Source organism: Aphelocoma coerulescens, chromosome 9 (assembly GCF_041296385.1).
Source record: "Aphelocoma coerulescens isolate FSJ_1873_10779 chromosome 9, UR_Acoe_1.0, whole genome shotgun sequence".
Taxonomy (NCBI): domain Eukaryota; kingdom Metazoa; phylum Chordata; class Aves; order Passeriformes; family Corvidae; genus Aphelocoma; species Aphelocoma coerulescens.
Genome location: NC_091023.1, coordinates 21,641,103 through 21,666,776, shown reverse-complemented (window position 1 = coordinate 21,666,776; position 25,674 = coordinate 21,641,103). Strand labels below are relative to the sequence as shown.

General features: G+C 37.8%; 1 protein-coding gene across 11 annotated transcripts in view; it reads left to right on the top strand.

Annotated features, from left to right (window-relative positions):
* The window catches only part of NLGN1 (neuroligin 1), a 428,954-nt gene that overhangs the window by 209,758 nt on the left and 193,522 nt on the right, over positions 1-25,674 (top strand). For 10 of the 11 annotated variants that reach the window (XM_069023952.1, XM_069023951.1, XM_069023950.1 and 7 more), the window contains 2 exons: positions 14,823-14,882; positions 24,525-24,677. In XM_069023952.1, the coding sequence (XP_068880053.1) occupies positions 14,823-14,882; positions 24,525-24,677 (213 nt within the window). Of the gene's footprint in view, positions 1-13,773; positions 13,848-14,822; positions 14,883-24,524; positions 24,678-25,674 lie in introns of all 11 variants that reach the window. The other variant, XM_069023953.1, reaches the window with a different exon arrangement.

The following is a 25,674-nucleotide window of genomic DNA, read 5'->3' as shown; positions in this document are numbered from 1 at the left end:
AGGTGATTTTCATTTCCTTATTCTACTTTCTATGAGAAACTGCTCAAAGAAATGCCTCCTTTGAGCCTGAGTTGTAATGTTTTGGAAAGTTTGTTTTCTTTATAAATCGAAGACAAAAAAAAATCAACAGATTTAAAATGGTTTGATGGGTTATGATAGTACTAAAACATACTTTCTCTTAATTTTCAACACTTCAGACTTTTATATTAGCAAATAAGCAAGTATGTGATCATTATGGCATAATGTTCAGTGTTCTGCCTAGTGCCTTTTTAGGAGCTGAGATTTGCCTCTGATTACAATCTCAACTTCTTTTTCTGTTCATTGGCACTATTAGTCACCCAATTAGTCACCTGATTATCTTAAATTAATGCTATCAATAGATATGTTTTCAGGTTTGAGTTTGAAACGTTGTATTTCTGGCGACGCGCTGCGATAATTATTCAAATGTCTTTGTTAGATGGAGGATGACTTGATGCAAAGTGCCCTCCTTTCCTTCCTCACATTGAAAGCGAGGAAATCCAAAGGGTTGTGGTTCTACCAGAATTGTTCTGCACAATTTTCCTCAGAATAGTTTGAGAGGGAAACCTGATTGATTTGTCCTGCCAGGTAGTGATTTAAGCAATCTGTGTTCACTGCCTAATCAAGTTGGACATTAGGAGGAATTCCTTCAGAGAAAAGAATGGGCTGCCCAGGGAGGTGGCAGAGCCACCATCTCTGGATGTGTTGAAGGAAAGGCTGGACATGGATTCAGTGCCAGGGTCTGACAGAGTGGTGTTTGGTCAAAGGCTGGACTCGACCATCTCAGAGGCCTTTTCCACCCTGACCTTTTCTGTGATTCTGTCACGCTCAGATGCGGTCATGTCCATGTCCTTTTTTCCTCCTTATTCTCCCAGCCTGCCTGCCCCTCACGTTTCCTCCTGGCACACAGCCAGGTGAACACAGGTTTACAGGACCCAAAGGAGAGAGAGCAGACCTGTGCTGCAGGATGCCAGAGCCATTCCCATTGCTCAAAGCCAGGCAAGTGCCTAAGGGGCCTGGCTTTAATGGAGCTGCTCTTTCATCTGCAGCAGGGGCATGCCATGTTTTTTCTGTTCTACAAAATGTTAAATTGGGAAAATCTGTTGCATTCGATATTTGCCCTCTCAGACAATATCTTATTTCTGTGCCTCATCAACCGAAATCATGAAAGTGGTAAGGAAGATGGAGCTGCTAACGTTGGTATCCATTCTTCTTCTGGGAAGATATTCGTATTTTAAGAACGATTTCTATGTCATACAGCTTACTAGTCTAGTAAAAAACTTGGATACATATTTACAGACATTCATTGTGACTCATCAAGTAAATCACACTCATTTTCCAAATTAGTACTGTATGCCTATCAAATACATACTTTCTAGGCAGCTGTGGTCCATTAAATATATCATTTTCTTCTTAAGAAAATTAAAATTCAAAGTTGAAATGAAACTTTGGGGAAAATTTTTAGCAAAATGAAATTGGAACATTTTTTCAAGTGAGAAATTTTACTAGGGGGATATAAAATGAGAGGTTATTTTGGCCTGAGCAAGTGGGTGTAACAAGACAGATGCAAATGTAACCTCTTGCTGCCAAAGAGGTGTAGGGCTCTAGATATTTTGTTTTCCCTTTACAGGTAGTGTTATTTTTACTTTGAAGGATGATGGGAGGGGAGGATCTTTATTTCAAGCTTGAAACCCAAAATAGACTCTGCAGTTTAATATTTGACATAATAGATATGACAGATGCAACTAGTTGGAAGACTTTAAATGTTCTGTGAATTTTGCATATGACACACACTGATTTGAATCACCCATCTGTGCTTTCAGTGACATGCACTAATTGCTCAAGACAATAGAATATCAGACTACTATATAGGTGTGATGCTACACAGTGCACTCATTTTAATGAGACTTTATATTCAGTTCTTCCTGTCTTCATGAAATGGACTCCACAAAAAAATTAACAATGAACTAACTAATTTTATAAAAGTGTAGAATTGATTGTGGCAAGAAATGAAGTAAAATAGTGTTTCATGTGAGGGATGTGCACTCCTCAATACCCATGTCTGTCTGGTTCTCATTTCTGGAAATCAGTAATGGGATTTAGCTCCAGATTAAGACATTGTCACGTGGCTGGCTGTGTGAGCCAGCTATAACCTCTCCTAGTAGCTGGAGGAGTGGTGGTGCAGGTGTGCACCAGTGTGCAGGGTGCCAGCAGCTGGAGGGATCTGCAGGAAGGTGTTTGTGATGTGGGCTGTATTGTCTACATGGTTTGTGTTTGTTAAAGTCTGTTATCAACATGGTCCTTGCTTATTTACCTCACCCGTGGGGAGCTGCATTTAGTGCTTATAGTTTGGGTGTGTCACAGCAAGAACTAATGAAGTGCCAATGCATTCTGCTCACATTGTGACATAAATTTCATTGTTCATCTGTGGTTACAGTGGAAGCTCCAGGGTAGGGCACCCTAGAAAACAAAGAATGCACTGACACTGCTGAAAACAATGGATTTCATTGCAGCATGCATCAGGTTCTTTGAGTAGTTGTAAACCAGTTCTCATGGCGTTTTTTCCAGCTCTTAACAGAATTACAACCATCACTGGAATTTAAGCTTCTGTGTATGTTATTCAGAGTAGAGGAGGGCCAGCTCAGGTGGGATTTGCACCAATGTCAGTCACACATCTGCTTTTGGGAAGCAGTCTCTTGCAAGAAAGGGTTACAGCTGGCTGAAATCCACAGCCAGCTGGAAATCTGCCAGAGCTGCTCTTATACCGATGTCATGTACTGGGTTGGGGTGGAATCAGAGGGTGAAGTGAAAGGGGAAGGAGAGTGGCTGAGGAAGAGCTCTGAAACTTCCTTGAGAGCAGCTCCAAGCTGAGGATATGGCCTAGCTCAGCCTGCAAGCACTGGAACCTCCAAACACACAGTGAGCCATGACTTTATATAACAATGCTTTTAATTTACAGACAATACTAATTGCAAAGCTGGTTTATTGCTTTACATTGAAATATAAATCAACTCTACTTTTTAGCACTTTCTGAAAGTATGAAACTATTAAATGCCTTCTGTTAAATGGACAGTTTCATTCATGTTTTGTCCATTTCTACAAACCATGCAGAAGAAGACAAAACTCTCTGTCTATTCTACAAATCTTTTACCACAAAGAGACTCACTGAATGTCATTGATCTGTAATGCTGGCTGGTGTGTTTTCCAGGAAACCAGGTTTCACCAATAAAAGACAAGTAAACACAGTTTATTGTTTATTTTTGGGAGCTGATATCAGTACAAAGTTCCTTTTCTTTTGTTTTCAAATATTCTGTCTGCATCTAGTCTTTCTCCACACAAATTGTGCACAGAAAATCCCAGGAGAAAGAGAATTATTTTTTAACTCTCACTTTAGCAAAAAAATGTAGAAGTCATCTATGCCTACATGCATTTCTAAACCTTTCTCCTACACTTAAATCACAATGTTAATATACACTCAGTGCATGTATATCTCTGAAGGCACGAGTTAAAAGCTCTCAGAAACAATTGAAGTTAATTGGATTGTTCCCATTTGTCTACATTAAATACCCTGCATTTACAGTTCAGTTAATAATCCCTTAGCTAAAGAGTTGGAATGAATCTAACACTGCCAAACATTATTGAATCCACGATGCTAACAAACTAACTAATTGTACAGCAAAACTGTAAATTTTAAATTCTGCCTCCTAGTATGGAAACCATTACTTCTGGAGAAGTGAAAATGAGAATCAGACTGCTTTTGCTTATGGACCCAACAGCACAGACAATCTTTGCTGCCCCATAGGAACAGGCCATTCACTGTCTGTTACAGGAATAATCCTCACTGCCCTCAGTGGTTTTGGTAGTTTGATAGTCTGAAGTACAGTCCTGGTGCCAGTAGTTTGCTGTGCTTGCTGTAGGCATTCATTGTGCTCAGCAGGATGGAGCTAGGATACTGTGATACTTTATTCACTAACTTTGGTTGATTTGGGAAAGGATCTTAAGGGCTGTTTGATCAAACAGTCTCAAAATTATTCCTCACTGATTATTTTTTTTTTTTTTTTTTTTTTTAAACATTCTAAACAGAAGATGCCATGGGCCACTCTAAACAAACCAACCTTAACAACTATCACTAAAGAGTTAAAGTGGTTATAAGGTAGCTGCTGTGTGTGTAGTCCTTGCAAAAGGCCATGTTTAATTTAGTTACTGATTTTGTTACCAGAAGGACCCATGCATGAAACCTTGGATGATCATTATAATTTAGTAGTGCATACTGTTTATTTAATTTATCAGTATTTTTTAGGGAAAAGAAAGTACATTTTATCCCACTAGTCTGCATTAAACTGCTGGTAACTGTGCCCATACTGTGTTCCTAAGAAAGCTGGCTTCTGAGAAGGAAAATAAATAAAAATAGAAGTGAGAGTACCTTTTGTCCAATGCTGAGAAATGTTATGCCTTTATCTGCTCTGCATTTTTGTTGCCTTTCTCCAGAGAGCAAGGTTATTGTCAGCAGATAAAGAATTAGAAATGTCATATTGTCCCAAACCTGTCAACTCTCACCTAAGTGGCTGTTGTGAAAATAGAAGCAAGGGCTACTCTGACATTTTGCTCTTAAATTTGCTATGCTTTTTGTAAATAATATATTGTAGTTCTGGACTTGACATTTTTAGATCTGTTTTATTTTGATGATCATTTTCTATTCACCAGCTTCTGTGTTAAGATACTCAATTATTAAACAGAAAGCATGAAGGCAAAGTTTCTACCAGAAGGGTTTTGAGCCTTCTGTCCATATAGGAGTCGACAATAACTGTGTAAATATGTGGTCCCAACTATCACTGCCTGTCTGGGAGTTCTGCTAGATTAGAAGTGATGTGCTGATTTCCTTTCATGCTCCATTCAGTATAAGGATTTTTTTCTATTCTTTTGGGAATCCTTAATATAACATGCAGAGCAAGTCAACTGAAATTTCAAAACAGGTACCGTGCTAACACTGAAAACATGTCAAAATGAAAATGATTTTTCTTATGACAAGTATTTGATCCTACTAATCTTCAAGTGCTGGCTGTGCTGTTCTGGTTTTGTGACTGCTCCATTGCTGAGATGTTTTGAGACTTCCTGCCTAAAATTATGCTCTTCTAAAAATACAGAATGTAAATATGAGAAGATAAGTGAGGCCAGGCACTTTCCTTCTGACAGCCTTTTACATAAATGCTGTCCCCTCAACTCTCCCATCGCCATTTCTCAGAGCTATGCACTTTGATTCTGTCAAAAGGTGTGGTAATGAGAGCAGATATAATTATATTTCTAAAAGCTGGTGACCACAGTCCAAATTAAATGGTCTTAAAGGATGTTTTGAAAGCTTCAAATAGTGGAGAAGCATTTGACTTGAAGTATCTCTATTCTTTCTGAGATCCAAGTTAATGGAAAGAGTGTAGTTCTGAACACCAGCTTATTAGTATCAGTATTAATATATTTAATGTGTTTCTATTTCAGTATTGCTCAGGGCTTCCAAAGTGTTGGTAGAAATCTGTGTCAAAAAGGGGCATAGGAGAGCCTGCGTGTCTATGTGTGTACACATGTATTTATGTAGCCATATATAACTAAAGGAAAATCAGCCACCTCCACCTTTCAGGAAAAAACTGTGTTGGGTGAATGTTTTTTAAAGCATTTGAACATGACTGTACGTGCAAATATATGGAATATATCAGTAGTGCTATTTCTGCCCTTGAGATCACAGGAGACCAACAAGGACCAACGCTGTGACTTAGGCACCAGCGTCAGCATTAGACTGGGAAGTTCTGGTTCATGCTGGAGACAAGTCTTGACATTCAATGACGGGAGGGTGCAGTTCTGCCTAGTTTAACCTGCTGGGAATGACTCAGAATACACAACCTTCACCTTGGTTTCTCACTGTAGAATCAGATTTTCTTTATGCTACTCCAAATGTGGCAAGAAATGACTCAGAGTTAGCACAAGGGCATTGAAAAGGTGATCAACAAGAGCTTTACCTCTAAACTCCCTGCCCCTCCATCTGCTGAGTGTTTGTGAGGACACGGTTGGATCGCTGTACAAAACAACGTTCTCCTCCCCTTTGCCACTTTTCTGAAGAAATTCAGCTCTGTGAGGTAACTGGAGTCAAGTTTCACTGATGGTGGCTCATTCAGAAAATTGAGAAAATGAGACTTGCATATCATTCATGATGCCTGTGGTTGCAGGACTGTGGGTTTCTAGATGGTAAAATACTGCACAGGTTGCAGTACCTACAGCTCCAAGCATGTGCCTTGAAACCAGATGACATGAAGTACATTGGGAAGAGGGGTGGGAGAACTTATTCCATTCCAAATGCTATATGAAAATATTACGCACAATTAACTTCATTTTCTCTGAAATGTTCAATTACATGGTTACATGAAAACCAATTTTGCTCTGCTGTTTGGGCTGTGAAACTGGGCCTTGAGAGAGCTGGACTGTATGCTCAGCTGTGCCATAAACAAACCCATACAGCTGATGTAACACCAGCCCCTGCAGTTAGCAGAATTAGTCAGGAAGAAGGTTTTTCCAGCAGCCAGGGTTGTCCCTAGCAAAGGAAATTACTTGTGCAGGATTCCCAAAGTGATCTCACCTGTTGAGACTGCTGTTCTGGGATCTTTTCTTTCCAGAGAGACAGATATGGGAGAAAGATTAAAAAGTTTATTTATCCAGTTGCTGTTTGGGGCTGAGAACAGAATGACAATGAAATAAAAAGTGAAATAATATTTATTTATACATTTTTTTAAAATACAAGTTAAGAGATAGCAGAGAGTGCTTTTTCATAAAGTATCTTATTGCTGTAGCTGACCCACCCTACCTGTCTGAAACCAAATAACACAAATTCCCCCCAAAATGCAGCAAAAAGTAGAACAAACCTTACCAGCTCGCCCAAATTGGTGGTGTTTTTTTCAGCTGTCTTTGTATGTCCTTATACAAAGGATGCACTTACTGCATCCTGACTTTCAATTATTACGACAATGCTAGAGAGATCTTCAAGGGAAAGTGAAGATTAATGTTGATATGTTAATGGCAGTTGTAAATCTTCCTTTGGGAACTGAAAATTTGGATCTTAAAATTACAAATCTTTAGTTCTATCGCAGGAGCTAAATATGATCAATTTTTATAAGCTTGTGGTCTAAAACAAGTTCATATCTTTTTTAAAATTAGGAAGCAATTTGATTATGAGGGCTGTGGAAAATGAATGAAGAATTTTATTTGTATGCACACAGACTAAGAAGCAATGCATTTATAAAAAGAGAATTTAATTTCATTGCAGAGCTTTGGTAGTATGTTCAAGAGATTTAAATTCTATTTGTTGATTAGATTTATCCACAGAACAACTGAGGGAAGTTAGAAATTTGGGGTACTCATGTCTGTTTATCTTTTACCCCTGAGCTGACCTCCTGGCCCAGATGCAAATAGAGCAGTTCTGTTAATGGTAGTGAATCTATCTTAATATTATTGGATTTAGCCTGTTGACTTCAGAGAACTTACTCAGAGGCTTAAAGTTAGGCATGTCCATAAGTCTTCATTAGGGTCTGGGTTGTAGTCATTACCTGTAGAGAGGGAGCACTGATTCATGATCTCAAACCTCAGGTGGTGGCCCAGCCATGTAGTGCTGCATTCAATTCCTTACAGCAGTGTGTCACCCTGGAGTACGACTGTCTGTAAAACAACATGAATTATTAATGCAAATAAAATGGTAAAAGCTGCATGAACTTGTGACATAAGCACATGAGGTGGCACTGGAGTGGTAAATGCTGATGTTAATGCCAATATAACAGCTTAAAACGTTCATTTTTCATGCCTTTTACCTGCCCATCCCTCACCTCAGGAGTACTCCAGCTGTCGTGTACCTGGCTAAAGGCATGGGCTTTGCTTCTCTGTGCCAGCCTCGGTCAGCAGAGGCTTGGCCATTTGAAACACTCTTTCTCATGTCTGGTTCTGATGGGTGGGACACCCATTCCTTTGTCCTGAGTGTCTGTTCCATCCCTTACTTCCACTGGGAAAAAAAGAGTGAATAAATGTCACTCCTCTTTCCCCTCCCTTGCATATTTTTTTCCACTGGCTGGAGCCAAACTTGGAGTGTCTCAGAAGTTAGGATGTGAAGAATAATTCCCAGGTTGTTGGCTCTTCCACTGAATAGCTTCTCCCTTATCCTACATCCATCCTATCCATGAGCTGTGTGTTCATCCCAAGCCTGCCAGGCTTAGCAGGCAGCTCACCCTGGATGCCTCCAGGGCTGAACTTGTCTCTTGTGGGGATGGGTCTCTCTCACCCACCCATCTGCACTTACCCTGCCCTCCCTGGAATGCTGCATGACTCCATGCAAGGCATATCATGGAACCAAAAGCCCCTAGAACTGGAATTGGATTTATAGAGTGACCTATTTCAAAGGGAATGGGATTTAACAAGGGCCTATTCTCAGGATATGTGAACATAAAGTGCCTGCACCTCCGAGAATACAGAGAATTTCAGGTTGTATCCAAAATGGGGAGCAGAAGAGTGAAGCTCTCCTGACATTCCCAGATTCTAATCTTATTTAAATTCGCACATATCTAGCATGCAGTAATGAAACTCCTTCAGATTTAAGTGAAATCAAGATCCAGCCAGTGTGATTAATCTTGTGAATAAAAAGGTTTGGGATTAGATATTCTTTCTGTGTGACACTTCAGCAATATGCTGTTATAAAAGGCACAGCAGGAGTTAGTCTAGAAGTGTCAGAATAGCTTCTTTAGTGACAAAGCATTTATACATGTAAATTTTCAAAGAAAGTTGGCAACCCTTTTGTGGGTTCAATTTGTACCTGTCACTCACTTGCAGATGCAAATTTGAGTTACTTGCAGCTCTAATTACAGAGCTTGATTGTCATCACAAATCAGGTAGTGAGATGTGAAACTACTGAGGTTTGTGCCATCATTTGTTGTTAAAACATGAATGCAAATGTTGCCATCAAAAAGCAAAGTTGGCCAGGGCTTTGCCCTGCTGATAAGTATGAATATTACAAATAAGTGCAATATGGAAATAAAAGGAATTTAATGAGTGGGAGTGTGTGTGAATAACAAGGAAAGGAATGAGTGTGTGGTGAAATCAGGACAGTAAAAAGGGAAATAAAAAGTAATAAAAAGATTGTTTTGTCTGTTACAGCAAAGTATGACAATAGAAAGAGATTTTTTTTTTTCATTTAAGTGGTTCTTAGACCCAACTGCCTTTTGTACCTTCCAAATTTGTGTTCTCTAAGGAATCCTAATTATTTTATTTTTGCTGAGAGCTTTCTAATTTTTAAATGAAAGAAGAGGACTTTATAAAATTATTCATCAGATAACTATTGTGTTGTAACTTTCTCTTTTGTCATTATGGTTGTATATATGTATATATAGAGAGAGTTATATTTTAATCTCAACATATAAGAATTTGATTTTTCTTCACAGAAAATGTTGAGGTGTGAAGATTGTTAATTATAACCCTTCATTAATTTATTTTAAATTAAAAACTGGAGATAGGTACAACATGTTACTGTGTCTCAGCTAACATCTGCTAGACAGTGATAATTCAACACAAATTGTTTTTTTTTTTTTTAGTTGGAGAATCTGTTGCACAAAAATTATGGTAGAAATAACAAAGAATTGATTATCTTATATTTGGAACTGAAGGTAGGGTCTAAAAAGATGAGGCAATTTCACTTCACAGATTTTCAATGCTTAATTAAGAAATGGTCTAATGAAGAAGGAATAGAAGTAGCTGGTTGGGGGCACTTAGATAAGTATAAAGATAAATATGTAATATTATATTCCACAGTGTTGCAACCCACTTGGTGAATTTTTCTACATGTATCATTTCAGCAGTCAGCCTCAGCCTCATCTCTTCCCCTTTCCATCGAGCAGACACCTCACCTCACCTCAAAGAATAATTATTACTATGGTGATTTCTAAATTACTGGATCCATGGAACCTACTTAACCTAATGTAAAAGGTCCTTTTTTTCTTCCCCACTTTCCTCATTACTGAAGGAGAACATTTTGGCCAGAACAATGGCTGTATACATGAGCACTGATTTATTAAGTTTAGAGGATTTGCACTGTTGTTTTACAAAATGGTGTCAACTTGCAGTGTGACTCTATTTGATGATGAATAGCTTTCCCAGGCCAAAGAGCTAATGACATCCAGAGCTTCCGAGCCTCCCACACGCCTGCGGTCCAAAAGGCCACGGATGATTTCTGCCGAATCCAGCCCATAAAGAGAGAATTTATAATCAGCTTTAATGTATTTGGGAGCTAAAGTACCTTAGTCCTTCATCAAAGGGAATGATAAAAACCAGAATTAATATGACTGGATTTACTTATTTCTGGGTGTGTAATTACTCTTTAGGTAACTGGACAGGAGGTGTGTTATTTCTCTTATTTTGAGCAAAGGAAAGGCGTCTGCAAGCACACAGTAGTCATTATCAAGGTCTAAGTATGCGTCATGCTAGTGCCTTAGCACTGATTGCAACACAAATAGAATAAATATTTGAATAATAATTTAAATAATGTAAGAACTATTTTTAAATTAAACGGGTATGGGCTTCGTTAGGGGCGCCTCCTGCACACAGAGTTTCTTCAGCTTTTGTAGCAAGACTGTTCCTTGCCTTTAGGAAACATAAAATGCAGTAATCACTTTTTCCCTTTTTTAAAGTGACTTAGGGGTCTAATTTTCCATTAGCATTAATGAGAGTTATGGGTATGCACCAACATGAGACGAAATGAGACTAAACCTTAGAGAGCCTTTTGATAAGTAAATCATCTTTGCATGAGCATTCTAGAGGCTTTAGTATCCTCTTTTCCCCCCATTAGTTATGGTACCTGATTACTTTGTTGATATTTAATATTTATTACATAAACTTTAGCTAAAATTTAGGCTGGCACAGTAAGGTAGCATTATTTGTTTGAAGGTTTTTTGTTTTAAATATAGTAAAATCCTCTTTTTGTAACGGATGCCCATTTTTAAAAGTGAAATGCTCTAAAAGTGAGATTAATTGGGCCTTCACAAAAGGTGAAGAGAAGGTTACATTAGAACAACAGTGAAAAGTAACTGGGGACAAAAGACTTCTGGCAATCATAATTCTGTAAAATATTCTTTTTTGTTTCATTAGCTCATAGTCCATTATGCTTTAGTATCAATACTCTTAAAATTAGTTTCTGTTACCTGAAAAGAATATTAAAATGATGGAAGAACCCTAAAGAATCATATATTGAATAAACAGTCAAGTGCTAAAGAAATAAACCTAGTTGAGGGATACATTTAATTTACAAAATCATAAACTATCTGTAGAATATTAATTGAAAGCTGCAGAAAATGTCTAAAAATTATACACCTACTAAGTAATTTTAGTTCTGATTTATTTTTACTTAAAAAGGTTATTGCTGCTACATTTTGTAGGTTCTTGCCATAAGATTTTATTCTGTTTATCTGCTTGTGATTTCAGCGTGTTTTCCTGTGTGAGGACTCAAAACATCAATCTTTCTTTATGATCATACAGACACAGCGAGGCTGTTCGTCAGAGTAATCAGTTATCTGGAGAATCAGAAGCAAAAGCCATTTCTTACTGATTTTAGAATGAGAGTTATTGCTGAAAGGGGTGGAATTCTAATCCACAGCTTCTCTTAATACCACTTTCATGACCCCAGAAAGTGTCTTCAGCATCTGTGCATGAAACAGGCAACACAGCTCATAACAGAGCTCTGCTTCCTCTCCGAGTACTCCAGGCTGAACCCCTTGATGTTGCCCCTTTAGACAGCCCTGTGCACAATGGGTCTTGAGCTGATGCTTCTTTTAGGGACTGCCCAGCAATTAACAAATATAAATTAAGCTTCACAGCACCCCTGTATGTTTAGATGAAGTATAAGGAGGTTCATTACTGCTACATCAGGACCAAACTCTTCTTGGTTTCTTAGAGCATTGTACTTGCAGGAAGCAGAAAATCTGTTGAAGATGTATTAAATGCTGTCTGATATATTTGCAGACTGGAGTGAACTTGTGGGAGAAATAATATCTCATCTCTTTCTTAGCCACTGTGAGTGGTGCCTGGTGGATGTGCCACGTGCCTTCACAGGGACGGGTCCTCCTGCTTGGGGGATGTGGCGAGCAGAGCCCTTGTATTGTGAAACAGATCTACAGTTATATTAAAAAGTATGTTTAATTTAGGAAAACTTAAAAATAGGTCAGCCCCTTTGCAAAAAGGAATTGTCAAGCACTGGAACAGGCTGCCAAGGGAAGTGGTTGAGTCATCATCCCTGGAGATATTTAGAAGATGTGTGACTGTGGCTCCTGGGGACATGGCTTAGTTGGTTAACTTGGCAGTGCTGGGTTAATGGCTGGACTAGATCTTAAGGGTCTTTTCCAACCTAAACAATTCTATGATTTTAAGGAAGATGGTCTAATTTTTTTTTTTTTTAATGTTTTTCAGAGAACCTCAGAACAGTATAAACATGGAAATTATCCAGGATGTTTTTAAAGCTAGCCCCAGTCATGCTTCACCATATTGTAAAATGAGAAATGGTATGAGATCAGACATTTACACTGAGACAGTTGATGCACTTTGTAAATGAAGTTGAGATCTGGAAGCATGACCTACACAAAATACCTCTGAAAGGCCAGCTATTAAAAAAATGTAACATGCATTGTCTTGTTTTCATCTAGAAAATAAATTGCCCATCTCTATGGAAGTTATTTGGAGAAATGTGCATTGTTTGTCTTTCCAGATGCTACTTTGTTTCTTTCTGGTGACTTTTAAAATCTAAAGTAAAAGAAGCCAATAAGAATGTGTATGTGTGTGTGTGTATATAAATATATATATCCTTGCTTGTGTCTGGATCTCCATTCTGAGGTACATAGTTCTTACTATTTTTAAATTCTCTCTTCCTTTTCTCTATGCTGAAAACCCATCATGAAATTGTCATTCTTTGCATAGAGTTTTCATTTTTCTAATTTTATTCTTTTAGAAGTAAAGTTGTTATGGTATGAAAATGCTGGGCAGAGAGATATTTGAGTGTGTGTGTTTGGTTTAGGGCATAATATCCACATACCAAATATTGCAAAGATTATATCCAGGATGATCCAGGATGTGTAGTAGGAAAAACTTGCATCACCAAGGCTTTCTACTAAACAGACTGATTGTTACAGGTGTGACTATACAAATGCTTGTGGTTTATGTATGAGGTATAATTCTAGCATTCTGTATTTAGAATGAGTTAAAAACTATACACCTGACTGATGTAGGAATTAAGGTATTGAGCTTCAGTTTTCAATAATATGGTCCAGTTCCTACATTCACAGTTAAAATCTCATGGTACTTCATGGTTTTTTTCTGTTTCTTAAATCCATGCACCTGGTAAAAACATTTTATGATTTTATTTAAAAAATGCATCACTCAAATACATGGTATTTTGCCTATAAATGACAAGTTTAATGGTGAATGACTAATACCCTGTAAAATAACAGAGAGAGAGAGCTTTTTAAATACAAATGTTTTAATACTCCACAATGCTTAGATTTAATGCATGTCTCTTGCCTACATCTACTGCAAATATCAACACATAGTGTTCATCTCTTTTTTTGTTGTTGTTTTTGTCTATTGCTATTTTATGCATGAGGAAGTTCTTGTTTTTACTCTGTGCTTGGCTGGCTTTTTCTCTTTTTTGTTACTTAGCCCTGTGTTCGTACTGATTGCTTTTTCGCATGCAAATTACAGAATGTCATGGAAATGAGAGAGCTCTGAAAAAAAAGGAAAGATAATGCTGAGTTCCAACTGTCTTTTGTTTGTGCGTAAGTGTGTAAAATATATGACATGGAAATATTTTCAGAACAGCCTTTGACTTTCCTTCTGGTGTATATTTTTATTACTCAGTAAAGGAGTGGGAATTTTTCCCACTTGAAAATATGATAAATTTATAAATACTTGTTAATAATGATCAGGTGTTGGGCATAAAGGAATTTTGTCTCATCGTCCTTTTATGGAGATAAGGATTTATGAACCTGGATGCCTTGCCCAAGCTAAAATTTCAATTCAATACAACCTTTATGCATGAGACCCTGGCCCCATTGAAATCAATGGCAATAGTCATTGTCTTCAATTGGTCTGGGATTTCACTCTTGTTTCTGGCTTACATATGGATTTTCATGTTTCTTTACAAGTATCTCAGCAGGTAGTCAAAGGTTTCAAGGGTATCCACAGTTCTATTTAAAAGAGAATGTGATAAATGTGCCAGAAAACCCAAAAAATCAAACCCGTGCTTATCTTTATCTAAAGCATGAGCTTAAATGGTTGAATGTAGAAATGTGAATTAGCATTTGACAGAATATATTGTTTTAACCAACTGTCGAGACTTTTATTAACCACCTTATTGCATCAAATGCAAGGGGTAATTTGGCAGTTCTTGTCTCCACTATTCCTAATAACAGCAACAGGAAAAAACAAATAAATGAAGTGGATAAATACAGTGTATGGTGGGGTATGCTTTTAGTAAACAAGCTTTGATTCTTCATTTAAAAACAATAAGGCACTGGGCACTCTCTGATTCTGGTGCTAGATGTTTCTAATAGCCATACCCCCTAGGGAAGGTTTTGCTGTAATGTTAGAAAAACTTAATGAAAAATGGGTTGTTATAAAGTAAGATTTCCCTCCCTGCAAATGTTTTTCTTGAAACGTCCGTGGGAATTTAATATTCACTGTTTTTTTCCTCAGTCTTGTATATTCTTGAATTGTCTTTTTTCCTCCATTTTCTCCGTTCTTAATCCTAGGTCCCCTTACAAAGAAACAGACAGATGATTTAGGTGATAATGACGGTGCTGAAGATGAAGGTATTTTTTGCCGCCAAACTGATTTGCATGACAAGGATCCCTGAAAATCTTTTTTCTCCCCTCTTTTTTTGACTTCTTGTCTTCTTTTGAAGAGTTTTTTTGTTTTTTTAATTCCCATTTTTGATGTGTTTTGTCTTCTTGCTTGTTGTTATACATATATATTTTTAATTTTTTAAAAGAAAGAATGTTGTTAAGTTCTACGTTTTGATACAAAACAGTAACAATATTTAAAAAGGAGGGTTTTTGTTTTCTTGAAATGGACTTTTGATATGTTGCATCCCACCTTTTGACTGAATTTTGTCCATACTATTTAAACTAACACTCTTTTAAAGTTTCTCTGTACACCTTTTTGCATGTTTTCTAACCCTATGTATTTCACCAAGTACAAAGATGTTTCTTTTTTTTTTTCACTGACTGATCTCAGTTTGATAAACATAGAAAATGTTGTGTTTATAAAAGGAAAAATACAGAAAATTCTTTAAAAGTGTCTCTTAAGCAACTGAATATCCCCAAATGCCAGCCCTTCTGCATTTACACTGCCATGAAAACATATAAATAAATTAAAGGCTACGCCACCTCCCTCCGGAAGGGAGGCAGCATTGCCTGTTGGTGAGCTTCTGTGGGGCTAAACTAAAGCTAAAAGAACCTGATCTCTTCTGTTTTCTGCAAGCATACAAAGATGCTGATCTGCTTGAGCTGACCCCTAGAAAGCCATATTACCAAGTAAAATCAAAAGTTTGAAATGTCAAGCATATTATTCTGTTCATAAATTATGTTTGTTGATCATGAAGATATGCAGATTTGATATTTTTTCAGGGCTAAGAAAATGGTAACAAGGGGCTCTTTTCCTGAGCAGTCTCATCCCTTCAAGTAGATGTGCCTCAGAATTCAGAATCTTAAACACATACTTTGTATGTTTTATGGTCAATGGGTAAAAACAAATTACCATATAGGACTGGTAGAGTTGCTGCTTGCTTCTCTGTTAATATTTGGGGTGGCAGGGGGAAGTTCGCCAGATACTAAGATGCAACTTGTAGACTGAAAAGCTCTTAATTAAGAAGTTTTTCATCACACAGAACATCAACTATTTAACTTAAACAGAAGCACACAGTCTTTTCAGGAAAGATTAAGAAGGCAAACATGAGCATTTAACTTCTTACCCAATAATTGAACACAGTTTTTGTCACAATCTTATGTCTGATTTATGATCCTCTACTGGATCTGGATGTTAAGCATATGAATGAAAGCCCACCAGCTGGCCCAAAATTTGCAAGTTTTGATGATTTTGATAAATTGAAAATCTCCTTTGAAAGCTCTCATGTAGTGGTTTAACCCAGCAGGCAGCTAAACAGCACAGAGCCAGTCACTCACTCCTCCCCAGCTGGCTGAGGGAGAGAAATGGGGAAAGAAATAAAAAAGTAAAATTATTAATTGAGATTAAGACATTTTAATATGACAGAAATGAAATAATAGCAATAATAGTGATAAAAAAATGAGAATATTCCAAACATGTGGTGCCCAGAGCATCTACTCATGCCCCCTGGTCGATGCCCAGCAGTTCCTGAGCAGTGACCCCCGTCCAGCTTCCTCCCAGGTTACATGCTGAGCAGGATGCCATAGGGTTTGGAATATCTGGAATATCCCTTTGGCCTGTTGGGCTCAGCTGTCCTGGCTCTGTCCCCTCCTAACCTCTTATGTCCCCCCAGCCTACCTGCTGGTGGAGTGAGGAGCTGAAAAGTCCTTGCCTTTGTGTGAGCATTGCTCAGCAGCAACTAAAAAAATCAGTGTGTTATCAACATTATTCTCACCCTAAGTGCAAAAATTAACTCTATCCCAGCTGAAATCAGGGCACAAATTATTCAGAGCTAATTTTGACAATTCAGATCCTCCTAGCTTTATGAAGGCAGGACATTTTTCCATGTGTCTGTGACAGAATATTGCAAGGGACATTCTTGTGAATTGTCAAAGATCTGTGATAGGGAATTAGCCATTGCAAAAGTTACTCTGTCTTGTGTTAACAATATGTTTTAAGAAACCATCTGAAATTTGGGCTATTCACCCAGTGGGCCTTAATACCTCTCCTAAATTGCTGTATAATTGCCAAGACAGATGCTAATGACATTAGGTTTGTTGAATCCTTCTCTGCTTAGACAGACTTAAAAGAGACTCCTCAGTTTGCTGAAATTCAGCAGAGAGTGGTTGCTGTCACAAAATGCTTTAGTAGGTAGGATCAGATGAGAGGAGGGATCTCAGTCTGCTGAGAACAAGTGTCCATGTCAGGAAAAACCTGTCTCCCTCTCTGACAATTGCAGGAGAGAGAAGAAGGGCTGTAAGAACACAGCAGTCAAACTAGAGGGGAAGAAGCACATTTACTGCACTAATAAATCTCTGTAATTTATAGGACTGGGATTAATTTTCTCTGGCATACAAGTGACAGTTTTGTTCTCCTTTCCATGCCAATAGAAGAGTGCAGGCAGTAATTAGAGTTTTACTGCTTCCGAGAGGCACAGAGAGACAGGGAAAATTTAAATTTTTATGATCACTAGACACTCAATACTGCTGGGGTGTCTGCTGGGTTGATAGAAGCCCTCTCTGCTGAGACCCTGCATTTCCCAGAGGAGGAGCAGGATCAGATGTCCTGCATTTTTGTGAACCTGCTCTTCTGTATTGAAACTCTAGCACTTGTTGCACGTGAAGAACTGGAGTTCACAAACTCAGTAATAATGTATTTGGGTATGAGTAGCAGGAAAGAGGCCAAGCAAAGGGTCACCTTAGCTGTCTAGTTTTCTGCTAACCTGTCCATCAAAGCCTTCACTTTTTGTAGTGTGGTAGAGTTTAGGCACTTGTAAAATCCTACAAATGTATAGCTGTGGAAAAAATAAAATAAGTGCTAAACTGAATGAATTATGAAATTGGAATATTAGGGAGACTGGGCTATACACGGTGCAAAACAACTGTATCATATAGCCATAGAATCCATGATAGATAAACATTTTCCAGTGATTTCTAAAATGCCCAGGACAGTCTCTGTATTAAAAATTCAGAGATCTCATGTCTATTGTATTATATCTTTCTGAAGAAAGATCTTCCATAACAGCTTCTTGTAGCAAACGTCTGGAGAGCATTTTGTGTTGTGCCACTCAAATATCTGAGTTTGATTAGAAGATTTCATTTTAAAACACTTTTCAATAATCCTACTCCCATCAGCTGCTGCATGCCACTGCCACAGTATTGTGGTCCAAGCCTTGCCAGCACAAGCACTGGAATCAGTAATCAAACTTGGATCTATGGTATGTGCTGCAACCAATAGACCAGGCTTAATTAGATCATTTTTCATTTTTGTTTTCAAAAGACCCAAAGGCAGTAGTGCACATTACCAGCTAATGATCTCCAAATTTGCTGTTTAAAAAATGAAGGTGTTTTCAAATTCCATGAGTGTGAAATGTGTGAAAAGTCAGAAACAATATAAATGCCTTTTTTCCCCAGTCTGGATGCATTCTTGTTTCTGTTTAACCCTTTCATGCCTACACTTCTATTGCTTACCTGTTTTCAGTAAGTATTGAACAACTTGAGCAGACACCAAAAACAAGAGTGGCAAAAGCACTTGCAACCACTGAGCACTGGGGCTTTTTCTTTTTATAGCAGTGGTGGATTTGCCTATTTGCTGACCTGCAGGTATGCAATATCCAGTAGAGATGCAAGATTTAGCTTCAAATTGCTCAGCAGTTACACAATGTGCACCTTCCCCAGTCTGGAAACAAGGCTTAGTTTTAAAAAGTAAAATATTTTAATCTTAGTATCCTGTCTTAGTCTTAATTTTGGTCAGGTAATAATTTAATTTGGCCATAACAAAAATCAGTGACTCTTATGCATCCTTAGTTCCTATCCACTGAAATCCTAAGCATGACTTAAAATATGGCAACACAAATCATTAACCAGCCAATGTACTCTGGGATCAGAACTGGACTTCTAAGTAGTTAGTGTTGCATGAAATATCCATGAAGGATTGCTCACAAATGAATTCCCGTCCACTGCTCTATCATACACACCTTGCCTGGCACATCAATCTGCCAATCCTAAATCCTCCTTTAGTCCCCAGTGCCATTTGAGCATCTCTCAGTTTTTAATGTATTCAGCCTCACAGCATCCCTCTGCAATACAGGAATGCTGCTATTCCATTTTTAGAAAGGAAGAATACAGATGCTAAGTCTGAGGAATGCAGACACCATGTCTGGTGCTGGAATACATGCCTCAGAAATGGGGTCTGCACTGTAGTTGATAGATGCTTCTGCTCTTGCCTCCTCCCTTCCAATTTCTCCTGTGGAAAAGGAGACAGATTAGGAGCAGATGTTGCTGTTTGCTCACAGGCTGGGACTGTGATGATTCTGATAATTTAGTCTGGTGCTCTGTCTTGTGTGGGCTTTTGGACTTCATTGACCGAAGGAAGTTCTCGGTCCAGAGCATGTTTTATTTCAAAAAAGCCAAAAATCCACTCAAATTTTAAGTTGCTAATGATGCAGAATTCATCTGCAAATCCCTTCCTATACTAAACAGACTGTAGCACCATTGGCGCAAAGGAGCACATCACAGAATTGAGGCTCTCCAAACCCCCTGTCCCTCCATTGGTAATAAAACACCCTGGGTTGCCAAGTTTAGCATTTCATCTGCCTTCAGCTGTCATGGGAAGAAAGAGGGGGAGCAAGGCTCTTTCTGTCTGGCACTGGTTGCATGTTTTCAGACTTCAGAGATCAGCAAACAGCAGAACACATTTGTCTGCCCTGCAAAGCAACCACATGCTCCAGCCTTAATTACAGCCTTTAATGGGTGCCAGCCAGGCTGGGGTAGCACAGATCTGTCCACTTTGGGTGAGCTTGTTGACTGATGCATGTACCCAAATTCATGATTCCTGCTCCTGCTGTCACCTATTCATGTTAGTTCCATGATTTTCACTCCAAAGTACAGCTTCCAATCCCACTTGCACATTAAATTGTGCTGATTATATTCTCCCTTTACACACAGACCCTCAGTTCAAATTGTGTCAAATTTTTGTGGTGATGTTATTAATACTTGAAAACATGGATAATAAAATTCTGACAGACCTTGAATTTAAGTACCTCTTTAGGGCTTCATTTTACTTTCAGCACTGCCAAGCATTACTTGTACAGTGAAGAGTCTGTCAGCTCTTGCATTTCTAACCATCATCCTTTAATAATTTAAAATGACTGCCTACCTGGCTATTGAGGACCTACTCTAATGGGAATCTGCTCCAGATGTTTACATGTAAAAGCTTTGGCGTTTTTCATGCTAGGATATACATTCATATAGCCTTCCATCAGGATCTCAAATAATATTCAGGTAAAAGTAGTTAAGGGTTTGAGAGTGCACAGAATGATCCCCTGGTTTGACAGATAGGAAAACAAACAGAGAGAATTCTGTTTGTTTGAAGCCTGATGGATGCAGGCTGTATTTTAAAACAGAAAATATCTGAAACTCCTAACACAAGCTCAATAGTTCCTTTAATAGTCTCAGTACATCTAGTTTTATATCTCATTTTAAAAACGTGCCAATAATGGATGTTTGCATATTAGGAGTAAGTGCACTACTTTATTAAATGGTAGTGCATCTACAAGGCACCTGATGGATTTGAACTGAAAGGTCAAATGCTGTTAAAAGGCTTTAAAATGATTAAGAGTAGCAATGATTGGTACCATGCTCTACTTAAATATTTTCAACAAAAGCTTGAGGAAGAGTTAAGCAGACACCCACATAACATTCTATGGAGGGCACACACAGGTTTTGCACTAACCAGCCTAAAAGTTTTCCACTGCTCTAGTGGAAGGGCTGTTTCATGTTCAAAACTCAAGATTTACTTAACAATCTGCATCAGGCTGCCACAATTTTTTATGCCACATCTAGAAAAGCAATGCTTGTGACATGGGTGCTCAACTAATTATCTTTTTGTGTGAAGTTGTCTTCAGGTAGGCTTTCTTCCTTTCCCATTTTGGTTGTTCCCTGCAAATTATGCTTGTTAAGTCACATGGCCAATTAACAGCAGCTTCCAATGACTGAAGCTATAATTATGTTTTGTTATATATGACAATTGTGACTGATATTCACAGCCAGAGCTGGTTCCCTGTTGTGTGATGTCACAAACATAGAATAAAAGCCCTATTCCTAAATGGTCTGTAACGCAATTAAGATGAGACATAAAAAGTAGATGCAACAAATGTTAGAAAGGTACAGAGGAGATAATAGAAATAATTACATGAAAGTTAATGTATATGTAATATAAATAAGGTTATTCTCTGCTGTACAGTAAGGTCTACTTAGATGTTTTATGAACTAGCAATTTAAAGCCAAACAAATCACAGCACTCAAAAATGATCTTCTGTGTGGCTGAAACCAGAACTGAGTTGAATTTGAGAAGGATTTTTAACAGTGCTATCCTTGCATATGTCTTTGAAAAGATGAATGTGTCCATTTTTAATTAAAGCAACACTTAATAAAAAGCAAAAAAAAAGTGCAGAACACAACTAAATTAGATCAGCCTATAAATCCACACTTGGCAGAAATGCCATATTTATACCTAAAATCTTCAGGTTCAGAATGAGCTACAAACACCAATAACTATTAATCTGCATCCATAAATAGTTATTAATCTGCATATGAAAGTGTAACTACAGTGTCCTGAGACCCCTCCAGCACATGCACCAAAAGGACTGACATCAGCCTGTAGGAAAAAATGAAAGATGTATCATTTATGGTCAGGTTTTGAAAAGTATCTGAGTACCAAAAATGGCAATTATTTACTTCATTGAGTTGGACACTTAACTTTGATAGTCACTTTTGAAAAGTGCATCTTTCTGCCACTTTTATACCAATACAGATTTTTATCCTCACAGAGTATTACCTTAATTCTTCTTCCAGTTTAGTTTTAAAGGATGAGAGTTTTCATGGAGGAATGTTTTAAGGTAGGAATCAATTCTTGATTACAGTCTGATATTTTTGCTCTCTGCCTTTGGTCTTATAATTTCATAAGCTCCATTGCTAATAACATATGCACTTAAACAACACTCTCCCAGATGAATATTTGCACCTTTCAAATATTGCTGGCTGTAGGCTGCAACTGATATGAAACCACTGACCAAAATGCAGTGATCTTTCTTCTTCCCATGAAGAGTTCCACAGCTTTTGTATAATCCATAGCCCAAAGTCCCACCAGCCTCAGCTGAATGCTGCATACCCTGACTGATGTCTCCAGCACTAGATTACTGCCCAAGACACACAGATGCATAATTTTTCTTTTGTAGGAGGGATTCCTCTTAAGACTGATGACTTTGGCAAAGTAGCATGAGGAAAATTCATTGTGCACATCATTTACTCTGACATGGCACAGAAGTAGAGCCGAAAACTGGCCTTCCTTTATCTATATGATCTGTAATCTTTACAAGGATATTAGTAGTAGAAAATAACAGTATTGTAGAGACAGAAATTACTCAAAGAATAACTTCCTTATAGAGAGAGATTTTATTCATGAATATGTGCTTCCTTTCTCAGATAAAGGACACCCATTCTTTTCTAAATATCCCAGCATTATTTTCCAGATATACAGGCCAGTGCTACCAACATTTCATTGCTGTTCACGGTTGGTGCTCTGTAATTCTATGTAATTTTAATTAAAGAAGAATTCTGAGACAGTCTCCCCCTGTGTTGCCATCAAGCATACAATTAACTGTGTACAATTTCTGCCGGGAACAGTCACACAGTGATTTCAGATTAATAATTTATTATTGCTTCCATATTTGTATCCAAAAAAAAAAAAAAAGGCAGCATAGATTAAAAACAAAGCATCTACTGAAAACAGTATATGAATTTGGAAAGACTTTTTCCTCAGTGTAGATTTTAAACCTGAGAAAGACATAACTCCATCCTATGGACAATGAAGATGAATAATATCTGTAGCTTTACACTCTGAAAGTCGCATGTTGGAAAGCCCTCACTAAAAGCTCAATCAAGGAGAGCAATACAAGCAATTTCATGCACAACCTTTCATCGTCTTTTTGGTCCTCAAGAAGTGATTGTTGTAGTACTTCCAATATTGAAGATCCAATTTCTGATCTTGACTGTTCTGGCATTTTCCTCAAATTAGAATCAATATCAAAATAATAGCAGCAGTTGGCTTTCTACAAACAGACACATCTGTGCGGATGTTTTCCAGCGAATCCCAAAAGCAGGGCTTTTACTGTAACTGCCCTCACTACTCCTTGCAGTGCTTCAGAAACAATTCTCACAGAGAGCTTGCTTGAAAGTTTCATAACTAAGATCCTTCCAAATCAAAGGAATAAACAATACATCTGAGGTTTCTTCAAACGCTGAAGGGAGCAATCAGGGAAGTCACTTGAATACTGTTATGATGACAAAAAAAGTGTCTTTGAGTCAGAATATTCAGAACAGTTGCTCACTGGGAAATTTTCCTATGCTCTCTTGCTATTGTCTTTCTTGATTTTGAGGGACTATTATGGCATGCTATGATTTGGGTGGTGGAAGAGATGCAGGAACCCAGTAAATGAGATCAAAATGCAATTCAGTCAGATGTTACAGTTTAAATTTACACCTAAGCTGATTTATTTCCCATCCAACAGAAAAACCCCAACTTTTAAAAACAAATCACTAACTGTTTTGAATTGGTACTCAGGAACAATTCTCCTCGTGAGGAGCAGCACTGTTCATGTATTCAAAATTTTGTTCTGAGTAGATGCATCCATTTGCAAATAGGACTGTTTGGGGGTGGAGGGATACCTAAATCAAAACTCAAAACAGTGTGACAGTATCTAATTTTGTTGTCGGAGAGAATGGCAGAGCTTCTAACATTTTAAAACTGTTCCCTGCCTTTGATGTCACTTTTGAGAATCTCACAATTTTTTTGAATACAGGGAGGGCATTTATCAGTATTTTTCCAGGCAGTTATTTTTTCAAATATTCAGCCCTTTCCATGATTTAGGAAACTAAGAAGTACCCATGCATCTTAACCTTCAGGCTACCCAAGTTATCAATAGTCTTTATTCAAGGTCTAAGTGTTAAACAGCTTTCAAGTACTTTTTGAGAACTCAAATTTCAGACCCATCCAAAGACAGCTGTTTGTACAATGTTTTTACAAATTAGTGGACTGGAAGAAATCAACACTTTTATTTATGAGCAGAAATCTTGTTTATCTTAAGATGTTGGATTTCCCTTAGCTAAGTGAACAGAAAGCTGCACTGAGCTTTCAGAAGTGTTCGGCCAAAATGAGTTCACACTTATGTTAGTAGACATTATGTAGAAGACACCCAATTCAGCAGGATCAGAATCAGAGCAATGTCTCACTGCATTTGAGCAAATGTGTTACCATTTTCAATTCCTCCTTGCTTTGCAGAGTGTTTCAAAAATAGTTTTAGCTATGAGCAAGCCACAAAGAAACACTTATGCCCACCTGCCCATTTCCTTATGTAAAAGATGTTGCTTGAGAAACACTTCTAGAAAAAAATAACCTCACTAAATTTAAAAAAAAAAAATATATATATATATATATATAAAATATTGCATATTGCATGTATCTTCTTTGGTGCTTTCTTGAGATAAAATGTGTCTTAATATTTTTTCCAGACATTCGGGACAGTGGGGGACCTAAGCCTGTGATGGTGTATATTCATGGAGGGTCCTACATGGAAGGCACTGGAAATTTATATGATGGCAGTGTCCTAGCAAGTTATGGGAATGTGATAGTCATCACAGTCAACTATCGCCTTGGGGTACTTGGTAAGAAGCTTTCAGCTTTCCACTAATCCCTGCTATCTGCAATGCAATTCATATTACATGTGAGAATGTACTTTAAAAAAAAAAAGGCAGAAGAGCAACAACAAGTATTTTAAAATTTTCTTTGTCAAATATAAGGTTTGTGTTCTGGGGATGAGATACAAAGACATGGCAGGTATTTTCTGGAAGAGCCTGCTGTCATGCTACATGAAACAGGTATTCCCATTGCTGAGCTGTCCAGACAGAAGAGTTTATCTTTTTTTTTTGTTTTTGTTTTTGTTTTATTTCTGTGAATAACACTGATGCTTTAATTCATGGACAGCTAAATGAATTTCTTAAAGAATTTAAGTCATAGAGGGTAGGGTTTTGTATTGGAATGAAAAAGACTAACTTTAGGGTACCATGCTTTTTTCATGCTTTGAAAAAGGATGTTATGAAAACATCTTTTTACCTGTTTGTTTTGAGCTTCATTGTGGTTTTGAGAAGTGTCATGGGTGTCATTCAAATACCTCTAGTATTTCTTTTCCAGATAATGAATTACAGAATGAAAGAGTTACCTTTGATTGTTTCAAATACATTCAATAGAATGTGCTCATGCTGTTGGTAGGGGCGTGTGGTCTCCCTCTGGGACCTTTTATTTATGGAAAAAAAATTCCTCCCCTATTTGCTCAGTGTAGTCACATGCACGATAAAGTCCACCAGCTCTTGAGACAATATGATTTTTTTGGGGGTTTTTCTGCATTGATTGTAGGCGGGGTGTTTCTGCATATTCTACCAAAATATTGCATGCTAAGACTCCTGAGAGCAGGAGTTGGATCCTGGGATATTATGGAGATCAGTACAGTAACTTCAGAAGACTTACATAGGTATAAGAATAGGTATAAGAGTGCTCCCTGTAACATCTGAAGGGGTGTGACACACCAAGTGTCATTCACAGCAGAGAGTTTGTTCTGAAGACCAGTCAACTTTATTTTCAAATATCACCTACTCTGGTTTACTT